Genomic DNA, 25,778 nt, shown 5'->3' on the forward strand with positions numbered 1-25,778 from the left:
GGGCAGTGAAATAAACTTGATCATAAAATTCAACCCAGTTTAACATCATTCTCCTTTGATGCTCATAAAACATTTATGACTCCTGGAGAGCTGTAAACCTGGCTTGCTCCCTGAGATGTTTTTGGTTTTAATTCTACAACTTAGTTCCAATATCAACTTTCTTTGGTTATATGCTTCTATCTTAGAAGTCTCAAACAGAAAAATAAATTAGTGTTATTTAAATCTTCATTTTGTAGAAGCATCGTTACATTGTATCCAGGAAGCATCATTATTCAAATATCAAGGCCAGAGAAGGGGCAGTGAGGTGGTGTGGGTAAGGACATTTGCTGCTGAGACTGATGACTAGAGTTCAGTCTCTGAAACCCAGAGCACATATGTGTGCTGTGGTGTGTGTATATTGTCACATGTACAATAAATAAATACATGTGAAAAAGAAGGCCAGGGGAACACTAATCCGTAGATTTGAATGTATTATATTGGCTGTCAGGCTGCATGTGGTGGCCTGTGTCTATAATTCTAACATTTTGGAGGTGATAGCAGGAGGATCATGTGTTCAAAGCTGGACTCAGCTACATACTGAGTTTAAGGCCACTCTGGGCTACACAAAACTCTGCTTTAGAAAACAAACATGAAATAAGTAAACAGACAAGCAAAAAGCATGGATTGATGGAGAGACTGAAGAAGAAGGTCTTTATGGTGAGGATGTAGTTCCTCACAATGGGATTATGACATTAATAATTCATTTCATTGGAAACATTGCCCAACATCTTTTCTCTAGTTGAGGAGGTTTTTATACTTCACCATCATCTTCATATGAGACAAACACTATGAAGGCTTTGTTTGCCAGGTGCTTACCTTGAAGAAGGTCATTGTTGATCCATCTCTGACTGCTCCGTATTCTATCTTGGTTTGTTTGGCCAGATCATCTGCAGAATCGATGGGAGATTCCATCCTCTCTACTGTCAAGAAGGCAGCCAGGTTGGCAGTGTAGGATGAAATGATGATTAGGGTGAAAAACCACCATATTCCTCCAACTATTCTGGTCGATAGAGCTTTGGGCATCAGCTCTGATCCTGTGACAGCATCATCAGAGTTAGGGTGTTACACCAAGTCAACAAACAAAAGGAGACTCACCCTGGTCATCGTTCTAAGGGGAAGGAACTCTTCAAAAACTATCTTGTATGACGATGAAATGAATGTGTTTTTTAGAATTGGTACAAAATCCAAGTTAACCTTTCTTTAAGTCTTACTTATTACTGTTAATTATTACTTCTGCTTACAACACAAGTAGTCAGAGTTGATGACCTTACGAAGCTTTTAGCCCTGAGATAGACTAAAATGTATTTAGTTGCTTAAAAGTGAAGAGCTAATTCTAAGGTTTCTGACCTTATTACTGCCTAATGCATTATTTAGAGGAAAATAAGAAATTTTAGGTTTTTCTACAATGATGAAAAGCCCTAAAATGGTAACTTATGTTTATTTAAGGTTAAAGCATGAGGAACTTTCAAAAGGTTACAGATGCAGTTATAACATGCAACTTAACAAAAAAATATTGAGAATTTTCAGATAATGTGAAATGAAGCTCAGATACACTTTTTTTGTAGGTGAGTACCATTTTGTTTCATGTTACTCTTAAGGAAAAACACAATATATTTTTTCCCTCTAATTTACAGTCCTGTTTGGCTGAAATAGGATATGTTCTGTTCTTCAAAGTGCACATTTTTGTTCTTAAATAAAGAATTTGTAAAAAGTTGACTATTTTCCCAGGTGGGGAAATGTTGTACTTGGTAGGAATACTCATTTTAGATACCATTCAGGTCACTTGTTGCTTTTTGAAGGTAACATGGAGATAATTAATATGTGTTTACTAATAAAATCCTCCTCTCTCTATTGGTCAAACATCCTGAAAGGAGTCTAGCTCAACTTTGAGCTGTAGGCATCTACATCCCAAGTGGTCAAGTTGGAAGTGACCAGAAGTATGATTGAGTTCACGTCAGCTGAACTGATTCATGAATGCATTTCAGTTAGTCCATTTGCCGGAAACCTATTCCTGGTGATATGCTTAGAATTATTTCTATGAACATGAAGTCGTGCCAGAATTTATGTGTTCAGTTAAAGCAGGCAGGGGACAGCTCTCATTGACAATCCCAGAGACTTGAAATGTTTGAGTACAGTGGATTTGAAGTAGGTTTTGGAGAATTCTTTCTTTACACTAACTCGGTGTCTTGATATCGTGTAGGTATTGTATGAGATGGAAAGAAAAATGGGAGTTTACTAGTCTGCAAATGGCTGAGTTTATACTCAGGTTTAATCTACAAGCAGACACATGCATTGCTCATGAAATCAAAACCAGCTTAAAGCCGAGATGAGGAGATGCAGGCTGACATAGTGTCTGAGCTTTGAATATACAAATATTACTTTAATGCCCCTAGTGTGTCTGTGGTGCTTGGGTCCCTCTGATGAGATAAATGGTTTGATTGTAGCTTGCATTCTCTTCTTTTGTTTGTTTGAATTTTGGTGTGTAATATTACACAAATTTGTAACCGTTTCCATTAAATTGCCTCCAAGGATTTAGCGGAATAATCTGTTGCTGTTGTTTTCATCTTGTGGTTTAAAAGGATTTATGTGCCTATGGGTTTGTATGCTTAAAGCCCAAGATTGCCTTGTTTCTTTGTGCTTAATTGATCTAGCAGCCTTGTGGCAATGTGATATTATTTTAGATCTTTAGTTAGATGCCATTAAAATACCATTTATCTTATAAAATAGCCATGGGAGAAAAATATCACATTAAAGATACAGTTTTTCTTGGCTCATAGGTGCAAATTTTCTGCTATCAGTTTATCCTTATGTTATTTTGTTGTATTTATGAAAAGATGGCTTGCAACTTATCTATATCTATACATGATTGGTTAGATACAGATAGTACAGATGCATGAAAGTAGAAAGTCATCTATAGATGAATAATGATTTGACATGCAAATATAAATTTTTGTTTTTAACTTTAAAATGAATATTTTTAATTTTAGAAGAAATTCTCAGGAATTTAGGGCAAAATGTAGCAATCTAATGGAGTTGCATTTTAAATTCTCATTAGATATATTCATGAAATTTCTCAATGTTCCTTTGCATTGTTTTTAAAAATTCATATTATTTTGTGAATTTCTTAATTCTTAATGTTATCTGATGTATTTCAAAATGGCCTCCCTCAAGAAGAGATGATTTGTGCATGTTCAGTACCCTAAAGGATGAAGTCATGAGAACAGTAATAGTATAGAGTAAAACACCACTGGAAAATACTCAGGATGAGACAATACTTGCTGAAGTCTCTTTAGTGCCTTTTATGACAGACATGACAGCCAATCCTGATCCAGACTTTGCTCAGGCTCTGTAGAAAAGAGAAAGTCTGATCATCACATTAAAAAAGAAACGAAACAAAGTGGTTTCCAATTTAATACAATGACAGGCTTCTGCATACATTGGAAAGTATGATGATGAGTAGCTACCAGGTCCAACGACATATATCAAGAGCAGATGTACAAACAGTCACAAACACTACACTTGGAAATGCTCGTTGGCCCTGAGGAATGTTTGTCAACTTCTTGAAGACAAGCAGAGTCTGGCTGGGGCTGACTGTCATGTATCCAAGGTAGTGGTATCTAACAGACACTGCATCCCACAGTTTGCTGTGGATGCTGGTAAACTCCAAATGGGGAAAATATGTGAGCGAGGTTTTAAAAACGGATACATGTACATGACAATAGGCAAATACCTGCATAGGTTTGCAGAATGGCCTGTGAAACCTGTGTGTATTTGTTTTTTTTTTTTTTTTTTTTTGTTGTTGTTCTATTGCTGGAAAAGGCAAGTTTTAGTGATGGGAGGAGGCTTCCTTCATTCTCAGAATAATTGCTCACACGATAATTACCCTAGAGAATTAAATGCACTGGGTAAGCAAGACACAACTTCTAATGAGGGTGTCTTGCAGGATTTATGCTCTAAATTTATGCCAGTGATTTCTACTAAATCTGGTTGTGTCTACACCCATTTAACAGTCCCCACATAAACTATGCATGACTACAAAAATAGAAGTGTCCATTTCTTAAATTATATGGTATTTTCATACCAGTGACCAACATGCATATTTATATTCTCTGTCTTTCTCTCCTTCTCTCCTCTGTCTCTCTCTCTCTCTCTGTCTCTGTTGGATTCACAGAATGTAAACATTTCAAATGATATGATAACCACTTCCTAATGAAAAACCTCAAGTTGACTTTCAAATTGCACACATGTTTAATATATATCGCATTTGGGTTTTCTTTCACCAATTTATTTTGTAGCTTATTGTTAAGTGGAAAGAGAGTCCAAATACAACAGCATCTGTGACTTATAATTTTCTTAAATTAATGCATTTAATCTTGGAAATATTTGATAGACCATATGCCTGAAATCAAACTGAAGAAAACCCACAAACTAGGTGGGTTGTTTCCAAAGGTTAAAACAACTTCTCATTCTTGCACAACAAAAACCCAAAACCTCTAAAATCATAGAGAAAGGTAAAATATATTACATTTCTTCGGTTTCAATTTTATTTCTCCAACCTCTACAGTTTACTGTTGCTATGGTTACCAGTCAAAGGAGATTATAAAAAGTTATTGGGTGGCTATGGTGAATCTCTGCAGAGTTTCTCCAAGTGCTAATTAGGTGGAAATTCTAGATCCTGTTAGCCATTGGAAGAACCCAAATAAATTCAAACTTCTAAGGGTTTAAACTCCATTCCATTTAAACTTTTGGCTTGTGAATTTATGACTAAGAAGGAAAAGATGGGCAAGTCTATCTGTGGAAATGCATTTATTAAAAAAAGAAGTGTAAGGTTCTGTGATGGATAACCATCACTTTCAACTTGACAAGGTTTAGAATCAACTAAGAGATACATCTCTTGACATGTCTATGAAGATGTTTCCAGAGAGGTTTGGCTGAGGTGGGAAGACCCTGAATGTAAGAAGCACCTTCCTATAGGCTGGGGATATTGACTTAATAAAAAGGAAAAAGTAATAGAGATGGGCAAAGTGAGCAGGGCACAGCATTCATTGTTCTTTGTTTCCGGATGGCAGAAACAATGTGCCAGTTGCCCCAAGCTCCTGCTGCCATGCTTCCCACACAGGATGGAAAATACTCTTAATTATAGGTCAATACAAACCCTTTATCCCTTCCATTGCTTCTAGTCAGTTATTTGATTACACCGATGAGGAAATAACTAGCACAGGTTCCTTATTCTTCACTACTTGCAGGGAAATGTATTTCCACTTGTTGAAAGAGGTGCTCTTTTCTGATACGTAGAAAGGAAGTTCCGTTTAGACCCTATTGCAATCTTTGTCTATTGCTATGGTTTTATATCTCTGAGTGTTCCATCCTACCATCTAGTTTCATGGTGGAGTTTACCAGCTTGAAAGCTTGTCAGCAGACTGTGGGATGCAAGTGACAGCATGGGCAACCGGTGTACCTTGCTGCATGAGAGCTCCAACTCCAAACCAGAAACTATTTAGCAAAGTGAAATTGTTTTCCACCACGTCTGAGTCGGGGTTGCATGGGTGGGGGTTATACCACTCGTAGGGTGTAAACCTGTGGTAATCAACAGAAACAGTTCGTAAATATCAGGTAGACACACGAAGCAGAGTAAAGCCTGCTGAGCAATGTAGAAAGCCCAACAGCTGGGCAGAAGCAACAGGAGTGAAGACTATGTGCAGACATCTCCAGCTCTGTTGAAATAAATGTGCAAGTCCTTGGGCAAGTATTCACCAGCTTCCTGCTTCAGAGTCAAACACATTGGTGGCTAGAATTGCATTCCTCAGACCTGTCTCTTGAATTCTGAGTTTTCATTCATTTCCATTTCACTGAGCAACTGGATAACTATAAAGAAAAGCTCCCACATGCCAAGTTTTGACTCTAGCAAGGAGCAACAAGAGTGGCATGGAATACATAATGATTAGACAGTTGGCTGATATGTGGCTAGATGCTGTGAGGGCCATGTGCCCTCCAGGGACATTTATGGTTCCATGGACATACACTATACAGAGTCTAACATTTCACAAATGATGCAGAATGCAGAAAAAAAATCATGAACAGAAAAGAAGAGCTGGATTTGGGAGTATATCACTTATTTCAAAGATACTATATAGAAATACAAACTTCAATTTTTCAATGAAAAGACAAAGTTTAAATTTGAAAGGATCATACCCCAGGTATAGGTATATACTATATAGACCAATATAGTTAACTTGAAGGCTCAGAGTGGGAAACCAGAAGCTCATGTTTTCCTCTTGATTTATTTCTAATTGAAATCTTTTCTGAACTGTGCCCCACAGTCATGTAATCACCAACTCTGGTTAGGTGGGAAGTGTTTTCTGTCGCACTATTATTGCTCTGCCTGCAAGAGGCCATGGCTCCCAAGTTCCTGGAAATACAATGAATCACCCACGAAATCTACACAAAGGATTTACCTTGACTCCTTTGGCTTCAGTTTGCCTCTTTATAAAATGAGGAAATCCAGATGTCTAGGAGCAACATTTAAAATAATGATCTGGGGAACTGATTATGATTTTAGTCTCTAAGAATCTTTCTGACCTATGCAATCCAGAGGAGGGGCTTGCTCTAGGGGTCTTTTAGGGAACCCTAACAAGGTGTGCTTTCTTTTCTTTTTTCTTTTTTTAAAAAGACATTGCCAGATATTCTGCAAAGTAATCTCTAATAATTTAAAATGCAATAATTCATAGCACTGGAAGCTTTGCCGTTTGCTGCTGGGTCCTTTTAAGGCTAAAAGGATTGTTAGAGTAATGTTAAAATACTGTAGCACCAAAGAGAACATAAGGATGCTCTCCAAGCCATAAGGCTTCAGCAGTAAACAATAGCAGGTTGCAGATGCATCAGGGAGAACTGGGCTTAAGGTGAATATATTATCTACAGTGAAAAGCGGGACATGCTGTGAATCATGAACAAAGAACTGGGAAGATAGTTTCTCTTAATGAAAAATGTTCTCTAAAGCCCTGGACATCTTCTGCAAAGTGTGCTGTATCTTCTCACGCAATCTTAGGGGTGTTAGGATAGCAGCCTGGTCATTTATTGCACCATAATATCATCCAGCTCTTTCTTGTGGCTTCTCCCAAGCTGCAGGGTACACCATTCACGTTCCTGTAAGCTTATGAACATAGCTTTAATTGACAGTGCACGCCAATACATTTTAATTACTGTTGCAACAGTATAATTAGGCTTTGAATTTATACACTCTTATAACCATAGTAGTTTGCTGAGCTGAAAGAACGAATACTGATATTAATGAACCTAATAATTGAAACAGAATGCAGACTAAAGATGCTGTTACTTAAACAATATCATTGTCCCTTGTACAATAATTTAAAAATATTAATTGCAATAAATTAGGAAGATTATGCATTCAAGAATACAGGCTTTTCAAATAGACCATAAAACCTGGCACCCCTCTCCCCAATATTGTGTTGTTTACACACTAAATACATTCTGATCTGTGAGCATTTGTCCTTGGAATGCTGCTTTTTAAGTCTTTCCCTATATAAATAAATATATAAATAAATAAATGTTATAAGATTTTAACACTTGTGAGCAATTAACTGGACTTTCTGTGGAGCAAAGGGAAACTATCTAAATATCAGCACACTCCTCAGCTCTTCAGGAAGTTGCGAGTCCTTTATCTCCAGGATTCTGAGTGACTTGGGAAACACGTGAACTGGGGAATAGTGAGCAATAACACAAGGCTGTGCTGTAAGACCCTGGCATTTCACAATGTGGAAAGACACACTGGTTGTGTAGGTGTAGAATCCTAAAGCCACTGGGACAGCATGTCAGCACCGGGAAGTCTACAGGAAAATCCAATCCATAGTCTGAAAGAATGGCCATCTGAAACCACTGTCTCATACTCAATAAACACTCAGTAACTCAGTACTGACAGGCAGTAACATGACACATGGACAAGTGTGCTTAGAACCTATGGGGCAACTTGCATATACAGTAGTTTTTCATGGGCATGGTGGTATTGCCTGTAATTCCAGCATTTGGGAGACTGAGACAAGAGGATTGCTTCCAATGTGAGACCAGTCTGTCTCCATAGGAAGTTCAAGAACAGCCTGGGTTGCAAAGAAAGATCTTCCTTGTTTCAAAACAAAACAAATATAACAAAACGCAGCATAGTGATTCTAGTGGATTTATATATGGGAACATTTACTTTGGGTTAAAGTTTAGATGCATAAAGTTTACACTAAGTGAAAAGTTGTGAAGTAGTCCTTGATGTGAAATTTCCTAATTGAGGGGGCTTTCTATTTCTTATTGTCGATAGATGTTGGTCACTTTGAAGATAAAAGGATCCATCTGTTTCAACAAAGAAAGGTCTGTTTGAACTTGTTATACAACCACGGAGTTTGTACTGTAACCTTAGAATCTGCTTTCAAGGGAACATTCTTTTTCCTATTTTTACTTTTTGCTAAATGCCAACTTTAAGAGTTCCATTTTAGTAAGACAACTGTAAGTCACTAATGTAAGTGAGTTCCATGTTTAGAAGTTTGGCTCATTTCAGTCCTATGTTCATCATGAACCTAATTCTTTGTGGTTAAATATTTTTAGAAAGTCAACCACCAAACCAAAACCCTAACATACAAGTTTGTTAGCAGCCATGCCTAACTGGCATTTTATTAGTTTCTCCTTAGCTTCTTCCATTAATGCCTTTTCAATTTATAAATTCAATTCAGTCCAATGAGTGATTTTTAGGGATCTTTTAGTGAGCGTGTTAGCTTAAATGTCAGATTTGACTTTATTTTTTCACTTTCAAAAACATAAAAGAATATATTTAACAATATAAATTCCAAAGATCCTCTAGAGCAAAGGGTTATTAATAAATTAACTGGTTTTCAGTTCTATGTTACTGAAATCAGTTGGGATGCAGTACAAAGGGGTCCCCTCAGCCTGTGTGCTTCTCAGGGCTTCTGGGCTATTCTGGCACACTGTTTTCTTCCCAGCTTTGGCCAATTTCGCTATAGTAAGTCATGTGCTTTTCCATTAACATTACCTTGATTGCTCCATTTGTGAGCATTAATGTTAGAAGAAACCATAGATGCAAGATATGAAAACTCACATTTTTATTGCCCTCTGTCCCTTTTATTGCTTAGTTAGGGGAGGATCCAAGCAGAGAAATGTAAAATGTAACAATTCAGTACAATGTGGTGTGTTCCTTGTAAGAGGGTACTTCATTACTATAAGGCTATCCCAGGGCAATATTCACTTCTCCTAGTTACTGTGCCAAATCTCCAAAGGTCAATAGATGATTAAAAATTATTTTCAAGGAATATTTTCTTTAAATTTTCTTGAGCATAGTGTCTTGATATGACTGACATTTTGAAATTGATAATCCTTGTGTGTGGGTGTGTGTATGGAAAGAGAATTATGACTAGTATTTCAAAAAACATAAAATTTGAGATTTGGCAATGGCACATTTTATAAGATGTTGAGAACTCCTAGACTCTAGCCCTCATATCCATAGAGAGGTCACTTGTTTGGTTTGACTCTGTCTCATGGGTCTTCTGTACATTTCCTGCTTGGGTTATTTTCCCAAGTTTCTTTGAAATTATGCTGGGGGAAAAGTTGCCAGGCATTAATCAAAACTGGACAATGAACAATGACATGGAGCTACAATGAAGATATATTTCTCTTATAAATTCCTGGAGAGAAGACAAAAATTGATTAGGGATTTTTTTTAACCAATTTTTGTTGAAAGGTGAAAAAGATTGAAAACAAGGACATGACATTAAAAGGTAATTTTTAAAACAGTTTATCTATGACTATCAAATGTTTAAAAAGAACAGATAAATAAAATAGCAGTTTCAAATTCAGTATCAAAGGCATTTTGATATATGGTCTACTGAGAGGGATAAAAAACTTTGGAAGAATTGTGTAAAGTATAATGGTTAGATATAGAGGCAGAACTTAATCTTGAAAGATAAAACTTAAATTGAAAACTTGCAGAGTATAATAAAACTTTTATAATGGCTTGAGGATGTAACTAAGTGGTATAGGGCTTGCTAAGCATACATAAGACTCTATAGTTCATCCCCGGTACAGAATCAATCAATCAATAATCATTCAATTAATCAATCCTCCATGATTTCATGTCTTTTCAGTGTTACTTCTATGATTTTCTTATTAACCTTCCAATGATTTTAAAGAACAATCTCACAAATTTTCAAAGTGTTCTTCTTGATCCTTACAGGTTTCAGCATCTTTCAATGTTTCAATCTTTCTGTGTTTTTTATTTGCTATGGTGATCCCTAGCTAACTGGTTTTTCTGTTTGGCCTCTTCAATTATTCAAAGAACCAACTATCTTAAAATAATTTTATTATTATTTTAGCAATCCCAGATGATCCATTGCATTTTTGCTCTGTGTTCCTCAGAAAATGGGATAGTCATTTTATATGAATTGAAATACAGGAAAAAGTCAAATTAATATTAAGGACTTTCTTGTTTCTTTAAAAATGTATCTTTATGGATAATTAGCTTTCAGTGCACACAACAGTTTTACATGAGAAAATGCAGCAATGAACAAAAGTAAAATTGCACTTTTAAACCATGAATTTCTGAAGTCTGACTGACAGATCATTGTCATGAATTCAGTATTCTCAAGCTTACCTTGCGATCACGAAGAGTACACAACTGACTCCCAAGCAGGCCAGCAGCACATACATCCAAATGTCTGGAGACAGGGGGTTGAGGAAGGAGAAGACACCTGGGTTGGTTCCATTGGGCTTCCGGTAAAGGATGCTAATGCCCAAGGTCATGAAGGGCTTGGAGAAGTCTATGACCTTCTCCCTGACATAGGTGATGGTGAGGGGAGCCACTGCGAGGTCAGCTCTCTATAAAAACAAGTCCAAAATTGTCAGCTGTGTCGCCTCCTTCTCTGCAAATGACTAGACTTGCCCTGAGCATTCCGACTTCCTAATCTCAGCTACAAATGCTTTTCATATTAGGAGTGGATTTTGGTTAAATTACAATGTTTATTATCAATGACAAAACAGAAAGGGGTGGGGATTGTGGTAAGGTGCACCCCCCCCCCCAGAAAGAAGTGTGTGTGTGTGTGTGTGTGTGTGTGTGTGTGTGTGTGTGTGTGAGAGAGAGAGAGAGAGAGAGAGAGAGAGAGAGAGAGAGAGAGAGAGAGAGAGATATCATCATACTTAAACTAAAATTGCAGGATGATGTCTTTATCAAGGGCATGTTAGAAAAGGAAGAAATGAACAACTTGATCATAATATAAATTGACAAGATGAGATTTTTCTGAGTCCTGAGTCATAAGTCCTAGAATTCTTGATTGAATTGGAAACCTCTCAAGCTTATTCTTTGGCATAAAGGGTGAATGTATACATTTTAATCTTCAACTTTTATTTCCACTCATCCTTCCAAACTGAGGAAACTTTATATCTTGGCTGTATTCTCTTTTTTAAATTTTTGTCTGTATGTGGCTAAAAACATGGAACACCAAAGTCATTCTCCAAGGCTTTGATAAAAACTTATTATTATTGTTTTGGATAAGTTACTTTTTTCTCCTCTTCCTCACTTAGGGCATTTTTCTGACAATCAGGTGTATTGTTGCTTACGTGGTCGATGAGTTCTTTAACCATTCCATTCCACTCTCCTTTGTCATTTTGGGCTCCATATTTGCCATCAGGAACTAGTTTAACATCATAAAGGAAACCCAGGATATTTGACAATTCTTTCAGCAGATCCAGGCAATATCCTTCAAATCTGTCGTTGCCATATAGGGGCTTATCAGATTTCCTGTACATCACATAGGGCTCTTCCTGAGTGAAACAAACCAGGTATGAAAGCTCCATTATCATGAAAAGGAAAGTAGTCCATCAGTTGCCTGAAGATACATAACATTTGAAGTTGGCTTTCAAGAGTGGAAAATATTAAAGTCAGTTGCTTGCACTCCTATTTCTGCTATTCTTGTCTACCACTGTCATAGAAGCCTTCATATATATTTTCATTGCTTTCCTACCTCCTTAGATAGGTGCCTTTTCTTGCATTGCTGCAGTGTGTGTATGTGTGTGTGTGTGTGTGTGTGTGTGTGTAGTATATGGTGTGACAGAGACACAGTTATCTTCAAATTTTGAATCTGAGAAGATGGAAAGTCTCAGGGGACACTAGGGTCCCACGTGCCTCCTCCACATGACCACATCCAGGCTTCCTTTTCAGGACTCCACTTTCCTTAGGCTTTGACTTGAGAGTGTCTACTTATAAAGGAGAAATGAGACCCAGCAAATATAATCTTTTCATTTTTCAAACATTGTGTATACCAAATATTCTAATTTTTAATCTTAGCTTCACTCAAAATTCAGTCTTACTTTCTCTATATATTGGTTGGCTGCTGGTGGTTATGTCAGAAGAGTAGAAGATGTCAATTGAGGTTTGGGGTGTCAGCCCACTAGGAGGAAAATCTCTGATTGATGAATCTCAGATAGGCAAGGCCCCGAGACCACAGATCCCAGAATGTCTTTTGCTTCTGCTGTGCCCTTACATGTTTGCCACTACCATCTTTCTCTGGTATCTGGCATAGTGTGAATGAGTGTGGGGAGATCCCCACTGCCTGTAATATAGTGTGTTTATCTCATGCAAACTTTCCATTCAACTGGGTGTTTTTACCTGTGGACTATTATGAAACTGATTTTTTCCTAAGCTGTACTATCTAATTGATAATAATTAATGTTAGTTTAATAGAGTTTTGATGATTGAAAAATATAAAGAAGGAAGTGTCACACAGCTAGATGCACGAGTTTCTATTGAGGTGTCATATAGAATGTGTCTTAGGTTAATGATTAAGAAAAACAATTGAGTCCTGGTAGCCCAGCTAGCTTAGAGTGCTTTAACCTTAATGTTTGGAGACATGTTCACTGGTTTTGAAGTGCATCACAGCTGAAACAAAGCTTTGAAAATAACTTAAGGTTAGACTGAGATGGTTTTGTTAAATAGCTTTGAGGTGAACAACTCAAGAAGATAATCTAAAGTTTTAGAAAGACACATAGTTGAGTGAGGAGCTCTTTAAGGTCAAGGAACAAGAACAAAGCAGCTTTTTTTTTTTGCTTGGAGTGGTTTTTGATTAAAGGTGATGATTAATTTGTTGTATCCATTTTTGCCCTCAGTCTCCTGATATAAAGAAATTATTAAGGAAAGGGTATGTACCCTAAAGATTTAAAGTAGAGCTGACTGGTTATTTTTGATATATGAAAGTTTAGATTTGTGATTCCTTATAACATTACCTTTCAAGATAAGTAATAAAGTGATTGGTCCTTTCTTTGTAACCACAAAACGCAGCCTGCCAGTGAAAGAGTATCTTGCTTGCTTACACTCCATTAAACTATAACAAGTTGCTTGGGTATAAATGTATGTGGGTTCTTGGATAATTTTTCTTCACCTGTAAGGTGTAAAATGTTTAATCATGTAAGGGATATGGGAAACATGTTGTTTTTTTACTCGTATTTATCCTAATCATTCATTTGAAAAACAGAATGTAACCACTTTGTAATTTTTATATTGTCTGAAAGATTGTGCTGATGTATATAAGCTGTAAGGGAAAGAATAAAGCTAGAGTTAAAATGAGTTAGAAGGAAAACATCAGGAATGAGAGAGTTAGAAGGAATTAGAAGGAAAACATCAAAACCAAAGATTGACAAAGATAAATCATCAAGAATGAGAGAATAAGGAAGAATAAAGATAGAACTAGAAGGAAAACATCAAGAATGAGAGAAAGAAATCACCAGAAAAATAAAGAATAGAGAATATGAAAGAAGAATAAAGAAAAGGTCTGAAGGAGACCATCAAGAGAGTGTGTGTCTTTTCCCTTTATCCCCTCAGATAGAAAATCTTAGTATGCATCGGCTTTGTGGATTCCCTTTGAACCCTGTGCTGCTGGGGGCTGGTCCCCCAGGGAGCAGCAGCTGGATATTTCCAGGGTTTCTTATTTCATGAGTCCTATAGTCTTATTTGAAATCACCTTGAATCTCAAATATGATAATGCTTTTCTTAGATGCTTATATGATAAATCCCTTGTCTTATGAATAATGGCCATTTTCCTACCATGCATCTGTAAACTTGCTAATTCTCACTTGAGTAAATAAAAGTTTATTTTGTTTTATACAATTATAATAATCACTCTATTGATGAGATGCCCTGTATGTTTAGGTTTCTCATCAAGTAAATTGACAGTTGGATCATGCAAATGCAATAGAAAATTGTTGCCCATAGTGGCAACATAGGGGAGTTCCAGGACAGCCAATTCTACACACTGAACCTTGTCAAAACAAAATGAAACAAAACAGCGCTCCCCAACCTTATTTCCATAAGGTGGTTGCAGCAAAAGCAATGGCCAGAAGAAAACACAGAACAAAACAACAAGAAAATAACAGTTATACTGTGATAATCATGTCTCACAAGGCAACTTCAAAGAAAAATAGCTCTAATACCAAGGACTGAATGAAATAAAGTAAAGCATGCCTTTAAATGCAGAGTTCAGAATGCACTGTGTCTACCTAGATCCCTTGGGAAAAGAAAGAGAGAGAAATTGGCTGGCTTGTGTACAGTGGCTAGCTGGCCATAAGACCAGAATGGCAATGGGACACACATCTTTTGGAAATCAGTTGACACAAGGGTTATTTCCAGAGATATGAGCCCATGGAGAGGAGCCATTGGAACAGGGAGTAAGAATGGAAATGCAATGTGTTATTCAGGGACCCATTATACCAGGAAACTAGGGAAAACCAGGGCAGAGAAGGGTGGGTATGTTGCCAGAGTCCAGAGAAGCTGGAACATGGGTTCAGGGGACATGACAGAGCAGGAAATATGCTATGGAAAGACATGGAGAAAAGTTGATTGACAACATAGAAACGTCACAGAAAGCAATCTCTCTGCCACCCTTTCCCCCAGCCACCCGCACACCCCCACCGCCTCCGTGCCACTTCCCTGGTCTGTTGCTAGAGTCTCCTCTTGCTTGAATCCATCCAGTAGTTCAGCAGGCAAAGAATAAGAGAGAGCCTCTGGGTGGGGTAGAGAGAGGGGAGAATGGACCTGGGATTCTGGTAAGATGAAAGTCTCTAGAGAGGTGAGAGCTTACATTTCACTCCTTTAAGCATGTATAAACCTATGCTTTTAGTTTCCCAGTTTGACAACTAGACACATGCAGACAGAACTGGCAGCCTGAAAAGGACAGTGGAAGGAGCCTTTCCGGGCTAGTGTGGCAGTGTAGATAAAGGCCAGGGCTTCACAGCTTACCAGAATAGTGGTTACAATGAGTGTTCGGTTGGCCAGCGAATCCGTGATATTGTTGGACCTGTCTCTGTTGCCGTCTGTCATGTTCAGCCCACTGTTGGAGTTCCAAATCCCAATCTGCACAGAACACAAGGTATCAGGGGCTGCCAGTTGCACACAACAGCACTTATGTTAAAATAGAGGTCCCACTATACCAGGAATGGGAACCAAAGCTTACACCCAGGGGCACCAGAGCACTGCAGTGGAGGCTACTTGCTATAGGATAGTGGCACAATAGAAGGATGAGGGTGTAGACAGAATCAGAAAAAAATTGAGCTATTTAAGGCAGGTGCAGGAGGCATTTTTATTTTATTTTGTTTATTATTATTTTTTATTAAGGAATTTTTATTCATTTTACATATCAACCACAGATCCCCCTTTCTTCTCTCCTCCAGCCCCTCCAGCCTTCCCCCACAACCCACCCCCCCTTTCCTCCTCCAACAAGTTGTGGCCTCCCATGGGTAGTCAGCAGAGCCTGATATGTTCAGTAGAGACAGGTCCAAGCCCCTCTCCCTGCATCAAGGCTGTGCAAGTTGTCCCATCACAGGTAGTGGGCTCCAAAATGTCCTTTCATTCACCAGGGATTGGGAAGCCTACAGAGACAACCAAATCAAACTAGTGGGAACTTACGAACTTTATTTTACTTTCAATTAGTTAGCTAATTTTTGGTTATTTGAGACAGGGTTTCTTTTTGAGGCAAAGATTTCCCTTTGTAGACCAGGCTAGCCTTAAACTCAGAGATCTGCTTGTCTCTGCCTCCCAAGTGTTGGGATTAAAGCTGTGTGACACCACAATGGCTAGGAAATTTTACTTTTAATTATTAAGCTCATTACCTTTTTTTTAATTAAAAAAATTAGGAGTAAATGACTATATCAGATTTTCCCTCCATAGTGAATTTGTTGAGCGCCTACTTCCATGTCCAGCACAGCTGTAGGCACTGGACAACATAGCTCATAGTCACAAACAAACTCTCTTGTTACACTCTGCTGACATCAAACATCATGCCACCACCCTGTTAACACCAGTTCCTTGAAAATGTGTGATTACGGGGATGGAAAGATCAGGGTGGGTGGTGGAGGGATTTGGAGTTGGAAAAGGAAAGACAGATTGGAGAAATTACATAGACAAGAGGTTGACAAAATCCAGGACTCATGCTTACTGAAGAGCCAGAGCTGAGAGGGGTCCCTCTCATGCATCCCAACAGGACCCAGTGCACACTGCCATCGGAACACCTCATGTCCTTCATCATTATTACTTGCTTATCTGTGTTTTGTGTCCATTTGACCATGAATTCTTCCAGTAGGGAAATCGTATTTTTCATTGACTTTTATTTTTTCTATCAGAGAGCCAGTGGTGATTATTTGCTCCACGACCCTTACAAAATGATGTCTTATTTCTCCAGTGGCCTGGCCACTGCTAATGTGTTAGGCCCTATAAGATACATGTTGATCATTGCTGATGCCCCAATTCAAAGTTCTCCAGCACCACTTGACCTCAGGAAATGTGACAGAGTCAAAAAAGAGGTGCTAAAAAACTGAACCCCCCCAGAAGAGGGGGAGGAGAAGTAGGGGAAGCCAGAGGAGTGAAGGATACCCAGAGAACATGGCCCACAGAATCAACTAAGCAGGGCTTATGGGAGCTCACAGAGACTGAAGTAGAAATTGCCGAGCTTGCATGGGTCTGGGCTAAGTCCTCTGCATATATGTTATGGTTGTTAGACCGGTGTTTTTGTGGGACCCCTAACAGTGGGAGTGGGAACATCTCTGACTCTTTGACTGCTCTTGGAACCCTTTTCCTCTTACTGGGTTGCCTTGGTCTAGCACTGGTGTGAGGGTTTGTGCCTAGTCTGATGGTAACTTGTGCCATATTCTGTCGATGTCCCTGGGAGGCCTGCTTTTTTGATGTGGGGCCAGGGGCAGGGAGGAGATGTGTGGTGGGTGAATATGACAGAGAGGAGGGAGAAACTGGGAGGAGTGGAGGAAGAGGAAGCTTCTGTTGGGATGTATTGTATGAGAGAAGAATAAATAAAAATAATAATAAAGACTATCTTCCAGCTATCTATGTAAGGTGTGTATGAAATTTTGCATATATATGACATGGAAGCAGAGATGATTTAGGGAGAGGTAAGGAACCAGTGGGGACATAAGACAATGGGAGATGAGACCAGAGTACACTTGTATACATGCATGAAAATATAATGAAACCCATTGTTCTCTATGTTAACTGAAAGAGTGAATGCAAGGTGAAATCTAAATTTCCAGTTCTTTAAACAGTATATGGAATATCAGCAACTTTCTAGTTTAGGCTTGAGTCCCATTGCAAGAGATCTTCCTTGCCCATGAAAATATCTCAAAATTAAAAATAAAATCCAGACTTTTCTCTTCTCAAACAATTACGGTAAGGGATACTCTACCCATGTGTTGATTTATTCAGCATCTGAGATGACCCAGGAAAGAGACAGAAAATTGAGCTATTTGGCCCAGTCCTGTGCATATTTACTCTCAGCCTCAGGACAAAGAATGTGTTTGAAAGTCCGGTGGAAAGAGCCGGGCTGTGTGACCTTAAATAGGATGCTAATCTTTCTGGGTTCCTGCTCTCTGTGTTACAGGGATGGTGAGAAGATCAGATGAGATGGTAGATATGGAAGTGCTTGCACACGTTAAGAGCTGCACAAATAATCACACAAGTCATGTAAATGACTTTCACAGCCATTTCTTAAAGCTCACCTTGTGAAATAGTTTGCAATGGCTTGTCTTTTTTTTTTTTTGTCCTTTAGAAAATGTGAAAGAAAATGAGCAATGAAAATCAGGCATTTATGACTCTAGCATTTGGACAAGTTCACACAGACAGGGGAGATCTTTGCTTGACACCTAAATATTTTCCCTCTGTATGGGAATAGGCCTCTTTCTATGGGAAGACACTCAGCTCAGTAGACAGAACATGGGCTGTGCAGAGAGACTTTTGTTTAGATCTTGACCTTGCAGTTTACCAGCTATGTGACCTGGGGCAGTAGATTAGGCCTTCTGTGCCTCAATTTTAATCACCAGCAAAATGGAGAAGAAAATACTTTAAAAGTTCTTTTTAAAGGTTTATTTTTATTTGTGTGTATGTGTATCTCTATGAATATATGCCGTGTGTCCAGTAAGGTACCTTTTGGGGCTGGAAGAGGGAGGCAAATTCCCTCAAGCTGGAGTTACAGGCAGTTGTGAGCATTTTGATGTGCATGCTGTGAACAGAACTCCAGCCCTCTGGAAGAGTAGTAAATGCTTTGAATTACTGAGGCATGTCTCTAGTTCAAAAGCGCTTTCCTCTTTTTTTTTTTTTTTCACAGTTAAACAAATTGCCTATATGAACATGCTAGGTTCTATCTCTGCTTTCTCTGCTTTGATTGACTTCTGGAGCAACATTAGCTTGGCAGGCATCTTTTTGCTTTTTGTTTTTTCGAGACAGGGTTTCTCTGTGTAGCTTTGCACCTTTCCTGGAACTAGCTTTGGAGACCAGGCTAGCCTCGAACTCACAGAGATCTGCCTGGCTCTGCCTCCCGAGTGCTGGGATTAAAGGCGTGCAACACCACCGCCCAACAACAGGCGTCTTTTTAGAGATACACATTCTTTGAGGCAATTCTAAGAACTACAATGCATTCACATATTAATATAAACTATTTCAATCTCTCTCTTCCACACTAATCAGGGTTAATTTGTTGGAGAAATGTAGAGACTGATGGGGGCGAGTAGAGCACTACGTGTAGCAACTGTCTACAGAGTGGACATTAGGAGTACAATGGGATATGAGCCTGCACCCTTGGGAACCACTCATGGCTTCCTGTGGTACATAATGTATCTGTTAATGGGAGAGCGTCTATTTCCTTTGGTGAGTCATTATCTTGGGAAATTGGACTTACTCTTTTTAACCTTCCCTCCTCCAATGATTTTGAGGCAAAATGTTGGCTTTTGGGTATCACACATCAAGATAAACAAGTTATCCATTCTTTCTTATCCAAAGCTAAACTTTAGGTTTTATTGCATAAGAAGTGTGTGTGTGTGTGTGTGTGTGTGTGTGTGTGTGTGTGTGTGTGTAAGGTGGGCCCCTTGGTACAATTTCAATTAAACATTGATCTAGGCACTGAGAAGGATAGAATTCAGTTTTTAATTAAGTATTAGAAAGCATGTTTGTGACTTGAGCCACTTTTAAAGTCATAATGCGTTTCAACTCTTATTCCCATTAATGTTAAGTGTGTGTTTAAAGGATATTTTTCATCTTTAAAAATGGCATTATTGGATGCTGTTGTAATATTCTTTTCTAAAATAAAACCTAAAACTTTAGGTAAATATCCTCTCCCACTTTGCCTCTGCCTCTTCTTCCTTTTCCCAGCAGAGGCAGAGTGGTAAGTGCTAGGAGACCATTGCTAGAATCCTGCCATTGACTCCCTCTCAAAGTCCTCAGAGCACAGATTTTCCTCTGTAAAATGAGGAAAAGGAGATGATTCTCCTGCCAGCTGTACTGCAGAAGAATAATTCAATAAAAAAGTGCAATATGAGAATCAAGGAGAGGGCAGGCTGTTGTACTGGCTTTGCTTCTTAATTGAAATAAATGGACAGGTTGTCAGCAAGCCAGTGTCTCTGACGAGCTGGGACTCTGTGATGCGCTGATGTATGCATGCTGGACAGAGCTGTACATTTAACCAGATGCCCAGATGCTGGCCTTTCGACTGTGCTGTGCAACCAGGGAGGAGTGCCTCTACAAGGCAGAACTTCAATTTCCAGACTCCGAAGCAAATGCCAACAGCGGTAATTCACTGCCGAGGAGCCTTGGATGGGGGAGGAACACTCAAATTGTCTGGCCTGCCTTCTCTCATTGTCTAAATTGGCACGGGGAAGCAGCCATTTGGTATTTGAGATGTATGTGTGAATGAATGTCCAGGGAATATTGAGCCAACTTTTCAAAAGTGATGAAACAGGATATTTAAGAGCGAATCATTAGGATCTGTTTTCCAAACCTGGAGTCACAGGAACAAGGAATCTAAACTGGCTGAATGAAATAGCCAGGCATGTATGGGAAACAAAATAAAAAATGTTTATGCTTTCTGTACCTTGAGGCTCCTTAGAGTGGGGGTGTCTTGCAAAGTGTACTCTCTCCCTCGCTTGCGAAGAATGTCAGGTGAGCTATGTGGTGTTTTAGATAAAGTCCTGATGCTGAGGAAAGTTCTGGGCTATGGCTATGCCAGAGCAGCCTCTTCTCTTAAAGACAGAATATGCTTAGGGAAGTGCAACTTGTCTGTCGGGTTTGACTGAGTTCCAGGGCTGGTGTGCCATTTCTGAGAATAGTAGATGAACCATGACCCCCATTCAGCTGATAATGTGAGCAATGAAGGGTTAGCAGAGAGGATGAGGAAAGAAGTCATGGACTAGCAAGGTGAAGTTGTTATAAAATCCTTAAGATGTGGATGCACATGGTACAGTGTAGTTGTGCCTCTAGGGCTGTCCCTCTCCCTTGAGTTTAATTTCAGAGACTAGACTCTATCCCATAGATTATTTCATTTAAATTAATTCAGCATTGTGTAAAGTGCCAGGAGTCTCAAGCAAGAAGCTACTTTCAGAGTGGTGGGTAGATACATCTATTTACTCCCAGTAAGGAATCTAGTTCACCTCCGATGGGCCTTTTACAACTTGGTTCATTGATAAAGCAATTTATTAAACCCATGACTTTTAATACTTAAAAGGGCGTTTCTGAGATCATCTACTGAGTTCTACCAAGGGGATGATGAGATTTTTGGCTACTTGTAGAAGATGTTTCCACTTTCTTTGACTCAGCCAATCATTTGAAAGGTAGAAGTGAGCCTGACAAACTGCTCAAGCTGAACAACCTGAAGTCATTTAAAGTCCATCCATCAATCAGGAGACATTTTAGCAACTGGTTTTAGATAGAGTGAGTGAGGGAAAGAAGAGAGAGGTGGGAGCGAGGAGAAAGAATGGAGACATTTTCTCCAAGAGAGTCTTTCTGGGTCTAACATCTGCTTATGCAAATCTATGCGTAGTCACTGGCAACATGATCTTGCACAATAAACTATGAAATAGTGGATGCTAAAATTCACAAGATAATCTCATTTCCCTTGAAAACTTTTCTGATGATTTGTCCTCTGGAAACTAGTTCTAAAATAAATTTCAAGCCTATGCTCTGGCACAACAAAGAGCTCATAAGAAAGGGGAGTTTCTGAAAATGGCCCATATTTCCCAGTGGTGACATTGAAGGAAGGGCCCTTGCCTGTCTGACTAGTCTGATGGATCAAATCTATTGTTTTCATTCCCCTTAGGGGAAATATTCTGTCGTTAGAGAAGAGCTATAAATGGGCCCCTGTGTGTGTTCATTCCTATTACCTGCTTGCAGTCTCCACAGACACTGATCCTGTCCAGTAGAAAAAGTAATCTACGGGGGATATGTACCCACCCATCACTCATTAACCCACCACATGTCTACTTGCAATTCCTGATAAAGCTGCGAGTGAACACACTCTGTGTCCCACTTCTGTGGGGTCTCAACCCCAGTCTGCGGCTGGCAAGCTACTGGTTTTGTAAGACTCCAGGGTGCAGCCACCCCATCCCCAAGTGTCCTGCTGTTGTTATCAGGGTACAAACCTTCTTCCACACTTTATACAAGGTCTTAGACACTTCACCAGCAGCCTTGGTTTTCAGAGGGAAAAATAAAAACACACTTAATTAAAATGCAGCATGGAACCCATGAAGTACATAGAGTGCATTGCACTCCTCACCTGTTGTTTGGAATTTTGCATTTTAATTCATATAAAAACCAACAATAGGTACAACAAGGAAAGGAAAATGCAGGCTGGGTACCACAGAAGTTGCGTGCTCCTTTCACATAAAGAAAGTAATTAAAGCACTTTTGAATGTTTACAGGTATGCTGCAGGGCTAAAGGATATTCATCATGCTTTAAGAGAGTTGTTGAAGGAATTCATGATAAAAATCAGCCAGTTATTCAGTACACACACACACACACACACACACACACACACACACACACACACACACGTTGACATGGGTAAATATGTTGAATGATGTATCCTTTGATTATGAGTTTGTGGACAGTAGAAAGCTGGGTGCAAGTGATGGATGGACTTTTGATAATGGTTCGCCTGTGAGCCCAGAGAAGCTGGCATGGAAAATGTGGGCATGTCTTCCCCTGGCTCTCGAGGGACATGTGTTAGCTTCCCCCATTGCCTTCAAGGCTCAACCAGCAATCTCAGGAACTGAGCCCAAGCCACCTGAAGAAAAAAGTTATTGCAAACATTGAATAGATAAGAAACAAACAGAAAATACTTTCATCTAATTTGATTTTGCTTTTAATAGAAAAACACCAGTAGAATGTGCATAATATTGCTGTGTATAAAAATAGCTGTGGAGACATCACAATAGTTCCATCTCTCTCATCACCGAACTGAGCCAAGAAAGATATTTCCTTAACTGCATTACTTCTCCCCAAAAGGCAAAAAGGCAGAAAGGACTGGGCCTAGAGGAAACAGATATATTCCTTTAAATAACCATAAGCTCTTAGGTTATAATGAATGTTCTTTTCTGTTCCTTCTGCTCCAAATACGCAATTCTGGAGGTCAGGTGGATGCTTAGTTCTCTGTTAAACCAGCAGAGGAACACAGTAGGGTAAAGATGATCAAACCAGTGAGAGAGAGACAGAGTAAAGACCAAACTAGGGGGAGGGGAGTAAGCAGGATTTTTGAAATGGGAGGCCCCCCGCACCAACGTACTCTCAAAGTTGTGAGCTAATTGTTTTTCTCAAACATATCAACACCTGTGACAGCCTTCTACAACATCCAGACTAATTAATCTTTGTTTCAATTAATGGTGCGTGGAGCTGGGATGTGAGGGGAGAAGAGAGTTAGAATATGCCAAGGGAGAAGTGTGTCCCAGAAAATGAACAATGAAACAGACATGAAAACCTTACTTTGCTTTAAAAATAAGCTCAACTATTTGAAATCAAACAAGCAATAAGCTGTTTCAAAGGGCCATTCTATACTGACTACCATGCTTTGTGAGTTAGTCACCACCATCTGAAAATGTACTCGTTTGTGGAGTTCCGATGTCCAGGTGACTTCTTTGGACTTTCAAAATCTCTTGTTCTTTAGGGCTCTGAAGGCAAATCCTCAAACTATAAATGCGATTGCAACTTGTGGATATAGATATTAAATTGAATTCAGAAAATATATTGAGCAGCTAAATTCTTTTATCATCATCACCTAAGAGCTTACATTTGTGTTAGTCCAAATAATAACTAAAATAAAAGTTCAAACTTTGAAATTGAGACTTCCAACTAAAATAATCCTAAAGTGAGAATCCAGCATTGAAATTAAAATTTTTTAGCATCTGTCCTAAATTAAGGATGCAATGTTAATTTGGTCCAGTAAGCCTTTTCTATACTATTTTATTCCATCCCTCTGTCACCAATCTCAAAATAGAGTTCAGCTAAAATTAATTTCTGAGTAACCCTTGGATGCTTTACCATAGATAAACCAGATGCAATTTCAACAGTTCCAAGTCTAAACCCAACTTTGTAAAATCTTTGAGAAACTGGCCTAAGAATGCCAGCGCCCAAGGTTATGTAGTCAACAATACATATTTGCTTTATAGACCATGCATTGACGAACATTAGTTAATGCTATTAGTTCCACATGTAATTTAAGAATCTATCCCATCCATGCCTACCTTCCCATGTGAGAGAATGATCTAGAATGTGGGATGCTAAGGAATATGCTAAGAAAATTATTTTTTCATTCTCACACTTGTCTGTGCCACTTAGGTAAAACGCATGAACAGTGCCCTTTAGTGAGTCTATTGGTGACTTTATTCATCATCAAGGAAGTTACCTTTTCAGTTCCTTCCTCTTTGAGACTGATAATGTCCAGGTCAAAATCCTTTCTCAAGCCATCGGTCTTATTAAAGGTGATACGTCCAGTCAAGCCATCCCATCGAGCCTGAGGACAGTTAGAGTACAGTGTTATACTTAACAGTTATCTTAATCTCAAGCCCATCAACAGTGCAATGCCTTGGTTTCATCCCAGTATCCAGTTACTTGGCTGCATTGTGATTCTAACCATTGCTTTGGTTCACTGACTTGAAAGTGGAACACTTCACTGTTTTATTAGTTCTCATTTATTGTACCAGCCCTAACATTTAAACACAGTCAGTCTTGTAATCGTGGCAATCTAAATGGAGGGGAAGAAAAGAGTCACTCTAAAATCATCTGTTCATGTAATAAAAGAATACAAGAAGTCATAGCATTCTGTTTTCCAAGGACAATTTGAACCCTCTTCAAGTTACTGCCAAAGGGAAGTAACTCCTACTTCTTCCTTCCTTTGTGAAAAAGTTATAGACAAATGTTACATCATTGACATTATTGGATGTTTAGAGTATTCATTATTTATATCTCTTAATATTTTGGGATTTTAGTTTCTTATGGCTACTACAGCCCATAGAAACAACCAATAACACATGTAGGGAGACTAACTTTTGTGTGTACCTGGGCACTGCCTGGCATCACAGTCTCCTACCCCATAACATATCAATTTTTATTTTTGTGCCGCACTTTCTTATTTTTAAGCCAAAGGCTGGCTTTGTGGAAATAAAAGCTACAAAATTAGCTACAGTGTTGAGGTTACTTCCAATGCCTAGCATCCAAGGACAATTTATTTAAAGCGTTGGTTCAGCTGAAGTCTCTACTGTGTTAAGGTTTGGGATTAAGTTCACTGTAGACAATAAGCAGTCTTACCCCACCTCCAGATCTATTTGGAAGAAGGTAGTTATTTTCATTAAGTTCTACACAGTTTTGGGAAAGCTTTTTCCTGGAGGTGGCTTTTCTGTTATGGAGGTCATGTTGTGAATCAATTTAGCCCATTGTGCAGAATTTATGGGGCTCTCTGAAAATGTAAAGAATCGGTAGCACTTACCTCTTGCTGTAGCATGTAGCTTGTAGCATGGTCTTAGAACCAAATTTGGAAATCCAATTTTATTTCTATAGAGTTGCCTATTGTGCCGCTTTGTTTGGATTCTGTTGCATTAGCTTTATTCTTGTTCCAATCACTGCGCCTGAGTAATTTCCACTTCTTGCTTTCCCCCCTGCACATCCAAGTGGCAGAAAAGTTCCCTTTTCATGTTCTGACAATGGCTCCTTCCCTGCCTTAGATATCGACAAAGACTCCCTGCCTGGGCTTTTACTGAGCTGTATCTCTTGACCTTCAAAGTCAGCACAGCCAGCATTACACAGTCTACCTGCCTCCTATCCCTAGATAAGTTGTATTTGTACTTGGACTTTTGGACTAATTGCTGCTAAGCATTTATTAATCACCAATTTAACTATTGATCAAGGTGAACATACAATTTTTGTATA

General features: G+C 38.9%; 1 protein-coding gene across 7 annotated transcripts in view; it reads right to left on the reverse strand.

Annotated features, from left to right (window-relative positions):
• Grik1 (glutamate ionotropic receptor kainate type subunit 1) overlaps positions 1-25,778 on the reverse strand; it is a 404,890-nt gene that overhangs the window by 39,016 nt on the left and 340,096 nt on the right. For 4 of the 7 annotated variants that reach the window (XM_036203401.1, XM_036203399.1, XM_036203406.1 and 1 more), the window contains exons 8-14: positions 24,259-24,366; positions 22,000-22,044; positions 15,332-15,445; positions 11,662-11,865; positions 10,700-10,923; positions 5,498-5,616; positions 856-1,073 (exon numbers count right to left, since the gene is read on the reverse strand). In XM_036203401.1, coding sequence (XP_036059294.1) covers positions 856-1,073; positions 5,498-5,616; positions 10,700-10,923; positions 11,662-11,865; positions 15,332-15,445; positions 22,000-22,044; positions 24,259-24,366 — 1,032 coding nt within the window. The remainder of the gene's footprint in view (positions 1-855; positions 1,074-5,497; positions 5,617-10,699; positions 10,924-11,661; positions 11,866-15,331; positions 15,446-21,999; positions 22,045-24,258; positions 24,367-25,778) is intronic. The other 3 variants (XM_036203403.1, XM_036203400.1, XM_036203404.1) reach the window with 1 other exon arrangement.

The sequence above is a fragment of the Onychomys torridus genome, chromosome 12, assembly GCF_903995425.1.
Source record: "Onychomys torridus chromosome 12, mOncTor1.1, whole genome shotgun sequence".
Lineage (NCBI taxonomy): Eukaryota > Metazoa > Chordata > Mammalia > Rodentia > Cricetidae > Onychomys > Onychomys torridus.